This window comes from Phaethon aethereus, assembly GCF_964289735.1.
Source record: "Phaethon aethereus genome assembly, chromosome: 5".
In the NCBI taxonomy this organism is placed as follows: Eukaryota; Metazoa; Chordata; class Aves; order Phaethontiformes; family Phaethontidae; genus Phaethon; species Phaethon aethereus.
Window position 1 is genome coordinate 52706189 of NC_138579.1, and position 6253 is coordinate 52712441.

At 41.8% G+C, this 6253-nt stretch overlaps 1 protein-coding gene across 1 annotated transcript in view; it reads left to right on the forward strand.

Annotated features, from left to right (window-relative positions):
• The window catches only part of TSPAN4 (tetraspanin 4), a gene marked incomplete at its 3' end in the record, with an annotated part of 208036 nt that extends 202008 nt beyond the window's left edge, over positions 1 to 6028 (forward strand). Inside the window, exons 5-7 of the mRNA XM_082000000.1 lie at positions 1875 to 2006; positions 3167 to 3250; positions 5960 to 6028. Of these exons, the coding sequence (XP_081856126.1) occupies positions 1875 to 2006; positions 3167 to 3250; positions 5960 to 6028 (285 nt within the window). The remainder of the gene's footprint in view (positions 1 to 1874; positions 2007 to 3166; positions 3251 to 5959) is intronic.
• Between the last annotated feature and the right edge of the window lie 225 nt (positions 6029 to 6253).

Genomic DNA, 6253 nt, shown 5'->3' on the forward strand with positions numbered 1-6253 from the left:
CTTGTGTCACTTGTGTTTGGCCAGAACATCACTCAAATGTCTGTTACTGTTGCAGTCTCTACATCACAGATGAGCCACATTTTCAAGGCTTGCTATTTACAATCTGTCACTTCTCACTGTCTATCAAAGAGCTGCCTCCTGACTCTAATGATGACAGCCTGCAAGACCTTCTCGTTAGATTTCCAGATAAACCAGCTTTCCTCAAATGCATGCCATGTGTTCCATGCTGCTCCTATCAGCTTTTGGGGCCTCTTATGCACAGAGCTCTTACAGACTCTTGTCTTGTGTGCAGGAACACAGAGGGGAAAAAAGAAGAGTCACAAACTTTTTTACTTTCAAGTCAGTTTGTAGAAAATGAAGCCTGTAAACTCACAAATCAAAGAGTTGCAAGCTAAGGATTGATTCCTGCCCCGGGCCAAATCAGAATTCTGAGCAGAACCTTTGCGGGATAGATGTTAGTCTGGGAAAGATTTCTCACTTCTGCTCGGCAGAAGAAAAACAACACTGTGAGCACTGAAACATCTCTATCGCAGACTACTTTCTGCAAGTGCTTGAAGCATCGTATGATGTGCGAGGCAACGCGTGACACCTCTGCCCTCTATTGGTCTTGAATGGCAGATCCCTTCCAACCCAAACTAGTCTGATTCTATTGTATGACCGTGTGTGTGCAACAAGACCTGAACATTCAGCCCTCTGTGCCCATAGACTCTTACAGCTATTATATATAGGGAAAACTCTCCCTCAGGCCAGTGTAAATATCAGGATCTGAATTAGGCCCTTGGTCCTGGTGATGCACACATCTGCATGATTATGAGTCTATCAGAAACAAGAGGAATGGTCTCTATAGGGATGTGAAAAATACTGTACAGGCTTATAACAAATCACATTTAAAAAATAAGATCTTGGCAAGTCATTCTGGGGCTAAGTAGGTGCCTGCCATAGCCTTGAAAAAGTGGGAAGTACTGCCAATAGCAGAGAGCATTTCTGCAGCCCAATGTCATCTTGTTTTACTCATTAGTAGTAAAGTGTCTAAATACCAACAAATTCATACCTTTGAGTTAGCACAGGAGTGACAGATGGTGTATACATCTATATGGTAATGCCTTAGCTTATTTTGTACCACAGAATATACCAGTTCCCAGAGGAGGACGATGGTCACAGAGCCATTCCCTATACTGTTACATACACTTCCTCCACCTTTCGTCCTGCTACCAAAGGTGAACAAACCTTCCCATTTAGCACTAACATAGTCATTGTACGCTTTGTCGTCATATGCAGACACTTGAAGCACCACTGTTTAGCAGCATCAGATGATGACATTAAGGACTGCAGCAAAGAGAGAAGAGGAGGAAATTCATCTTTTACTGACTGACAAAGACTTTCAAAGGTGATCAGTAATTAACAGCTTAGAGAGAAATTTGCCTCATTAACTTCAATCATGATTTCAGAAGTAGTGTCCTGCAGAGATCCCAGTATCTTCATCTCCTGGTTGCTGTATCTTAAATAATTCTTTTCTTGACAACAAGCTGCAAACGATTGTTACAATCCTGCTCAGTCACATCAACTCTTAACCTCAGTACTTGGCTGGGGTTCTCCTGTTTCAGCTCCTGCAGCGTCCTGCCACTGCAAATAGGTGCCTTTGCTTCTTGTATCAACAGTAGCTACATGCAAGACCATATTTAAACATAATAAAAGTGGGGAAAACGGTCTATTTGGGTAAAGCTGAGGAAATACTGTATTTCTTTAAAATTTCAAGACTCTGCTGGTGTTATCAAAATGCACTGAATGTCCAACTCCAGGAGGCAAGAGGCAGAATGAGCAGAAGTCAGTGGCAGGTCATACTTACAGTATCGTCTCGATTCTTCTTTTTCCAGTTCAGATGCTGTGGAGTCTCCAACTACACTGACTGGTTTGAAGTGTACAATACAACCCGGGTGCCGGACTCCTGCTGCTTAGAATTCAGTGAGAACTGTGGACTCCATTCCCCAGGGACCTGGTGGAAAGCGGTGAGTGGCTCTCCAGAAGCAGCTCAGCAGCTGCCTTGCAACCCAGGTGAAGGGCAGGCAGCTAGTCATTTGCAGGGCTGTACAGATGATAAGGTATGCTGTGCCCTTATTCATCTTTAATCAGGTGATTTCAGAAGGTGAGCTGTGGCTTTTGACCTCCAATGAAACCGCCAATTTAATTATTTTTACGAGCTGAAGGCTTTCTTTTCAGTAAGCTCTAAGCTGTTGTTTCACATTGCACACAAGTACCTTCCAACACTGATCTGGAGCACAGTCTAGCCAGATCTAGCTAGGAAATGACAGGATTGTCCCTTTTAGTGTCCCACCTTCTGGAGTGAGGTAAAGGCAAATGGCTTGTCCACACACATAGCACAAGCCCTGGAGCAGCAGCCGTAGCTTATCGTCACCCAGGCAAGTCGTGAGGCAAGAGGACTGCGTGAGCCTGGAGTGCTCTGCTCCTGCCAGGAACCCTAGTTCAGGGGCTCCCACTGCACAGCAGAGGAGTGGGAACTGAACTGCCAGCAGCATTGTTTTTTGCAATGAGTTTCTGCATTTGCCTGTAATCAAATTCAAAACTCCGTGGGATAATTTCCCTATACTGTCCTCAGCAAGATCCTTCCAGAGCAGATAGCCACAGCCTAAATTCTTCTCTGAAATTAGCCCAGCAATTCTTTGTGCTAGTTACAAGTAGTGCAGTTACCCAGGAGGGCTGTGGAGTAAGGCCATCTGATGACGCAGAGTTATAAGGAAGCTTTGCTGGTTCTAATGGTTTGTGAAGACAATGAGCAGAGCTGTTTTGGCCATTTCCAGTGAGATTTTATACGCATGGATGGGCAGTGGCACTGGCAGAGACCACGTTCCAACCAAACACGGCTCCCTCCTACCTCTCAAGTAGCTCCAAGTCAAATTTTGAATTTAGTGGCCCAAATTATATGGAGCAGTGCTCAAGCAGCATTGTTAAGGTGCACGTTTTTGTGTCATTACAATTATTACTCCACATTCAAGCTTCAACTCAGAAACACAAGGTAGTTGTTCCAATGCTGAAATAGTAATCCAGGCTACCTAGCAGCTTAGTCTGATCTGGCTCTTTTCTGTCTCTGAATTCCCAGGGAAGTAGAGCTGTGTGTTTATTAATACAATATTCTGGGTTTTTTCCACAGCCTTGCTACGAAACAGTGAAAATATGGCTCCAGGAAAACTTGCTAGCAGTGGGAATCTTTGGATTGTGCACAGCTATGGTGCAGGTACAGTTTGATATCAATTTTAAAATACTAATTAATGGTAACTAAATAAGTAACCTTGATCCAGATATACTCTGCCGAAGCCTGTTTTAATAATTTCAAATTTTGCATGATGTTAGGGTAAAACTCTGCAAGATATAAGTCTTTTATGTTTTCATTTAGTTAATATACTATGTAGAAGGTATAGAACTAGGAATACTGCACACATTTTCTGTTGTATGATGCACTGCAAAGAGCAGGCACTTTACCAAGTGGTTTATCTAAGGCTTAGACTAGACTCAGCAGAGAGATAGTCCCTGACATCCAAAGACAGAAGCCTAATCACGGTGGGGTGAATTGCCTTTTAGGATACCTGTATTTGTCCAATAATTCTCCAGAGAGGACCATCTGCTTACGCTAAATATCTAACTTCAAGATAGCTTAAAGGTAGTTTAAGTAAGTCTTCACCTCCATCCTCAGTCCTAGGGTAAGTTACAAGTTGGGATGTGGTTACCATTACTCAACCTGGCCAATAAAACCGTGCTCCTTTTCTATTAATGGCAGCGAAACTATGTAGGTAACTATGTAGGTAAGATTGGCATAGACTTGCCTGTCAGATTTTTGACCTGCAGTTATTTCCAGCATAACTTTGGTCAGAGAAGAATCAGTTGTTAGTGTAGTAATGTCTCTTACATACCTGTGTCTTTAATCCAGCCTGCCATGGTTGTGGCCATAGCGCAGCCCTGACGGAACAAACCTCAGCCGAAAGCTGTGCTGGAGCTCAGGCTGTTTCAGCTGTATGTCAGCCCTCCGTTTATGACCCAAAGTCCCATTCCTGAATGCAGTGAAGATGGAGCTTTAGTTTTCAGCTCCACCTCTCTCACACTCAACATATAAGCAGAAAGGATGGCATTGCTAAGCTAAATTAATTCCATGTAACTCCAGATAAAACCCATGTGTGGGTTTTTTTAATTTTGCATGTTATACCACTAACAGCAGCAAGAGAGAGCCTGGGATCAGAATTCCACTCGTATTCCCACTAATGTCAGATTAGGCGGAATGGCATGTATCTTACTCTCTCGTATGCCACGTGTTGGCTGCAACTTATTAATGCAAATGCCTGAATCCTCACAGGCCCAAATTCAGTAGTGTTTTGTTTTTTGTTTTCCAGTATCATAAGCAGATATACTTAGGAAAAAAGATAAGCACAAGATCATATGGCAGAGGGACAATGTAAGACTGTTGTTAATATATTACCATATTTTAAAAACCAGCTCTTTAGCATTTAGGGAGTCTTTAAAAGATACATTAAAAACCCAGCAGCCTGTGTCAGAGTCCTTCTCATAGACCTTGATTATTATATTTAGGGTATTTAAGAGAATACTATCTTTCAGACAGAAAGAAATTATTAGTTTGCATGGGAGAAAACACTTCAGGCAATTTAAAAATGCTAATTAATATTCTAGTAAGTGCTGTGAAATACAGAGAAAACATCTCAGAACACAAAAGATTTTGAGTCTGTCTTCCAGCTGCACTATGTGATTCAATTTAGCTCCCTCTGTTGTTGCTGTTAGAATGTTGTTCTGGCCCTAAGCATGTGGCAGAAGAATCTTCTTCAGTCCATGCATGTTTTATAATGATAAGCAAATTCAGCCACTGAGGTTTTATTATGCAGCTGTCCCTGGAGGTGTTCCTTTGCTAGGAAGTAGAAGGCAGGGTTCAGGGGATACTTCCAAAAGGCATATTCTTACTATAAAACAGCACACTAAAGCCTAGCAATCATATTTCACTGTAGAAGAATGGGAAATGAAGAAGATAGCAGCTTTATAAATAATTTTTTTAAAAGGTTATAAAATACTGTGTGTTACCTTCATGTACTCTTTCAAAATACTCATTAACAGGAACTACTATTTATGTAAAGATTAAATTTGAAGTGGTCAAATTAAGTGCCTAAAATAGAATTCATACAAAAAATTTCTACCTGGCAAACTTTTATTTCAATGACAATTTTTACAGTGGTATTGCAAAGGAATAGTAACAACCAATTACTACATTCATGTAAGTATTTCAAGTGGAAGGAAAATAAGACTCCCTTTCCCATCGCCTTTTCTTATGAAGTAATCTACCAGAGGCAGCACAGCAGGTCAGTAGTTGGGCTGGGAGAAGCAGCACCACCTCCCTGCTGCTCCTCTTGAATAGGCTGAGTAGAAAGACCGATGCATTGATGGTTATGATTAATGCATGGACAGTCTCCAGTGATCCCCCCGCAGGGACCCGTGCACACATACACTGGGAAAAGTGCAGTGCAGTAAAGTAAACCACAGCATCGTTTGGGTCCGGGATAATTGTGTTTCAAAGCAATAGCTACAGCGATAACCACCCACCCCACAGCTGTGGGTTGCTACTATAAAATATTTTCAAGCAAGAGACATCCAAATGTTTCTTTTCAATACACCTCTTCCCAGTATCCGGTGGCTGCTTTTTGTGGAGAATCAACTCTCCCATGCTCTCATTGTTCATTCTGTAAAACAGCAATACAGATAAGACAAAAGGTAGACAGAAACTAGGAACAGAATAAGGACAAGAACTAGCAGGAAAAGTAGTATGTGATGTGTCTTCCTGTGTGTGAACAAAACCAGTGTAAGCACGCTCGTCTCTCTTTTGTTTGTTTCAATAAATAGGGGGTTTTTTACTTGCTGAAAAATGATTGATTGTGTTTTTTTTCCCTCTTAGATTCTTGGACTCACCTTTGCAATGACCATGTATTGTCAGGTAGTCAAGGCAGACACCTACTGTGCATAGATACCATTCCCAATCTTTCTGCTCCTCCTCCAAAGGACACAGGAGAAGCCTCCTTCATGCTTATCCATCTGATCTCTTTTTTCCCCCCCTTTGTACTATAAACTGTGTATAATGCTATCTTTCTGAAGATCTTGTGAATCACCCCACTTTACTGAAGGAGGAAGAAAAGAAAAAGTCAGTACTTGAACTGGCACAGGTAAGAAGCAGCCTTGTCTTTAAACAGAA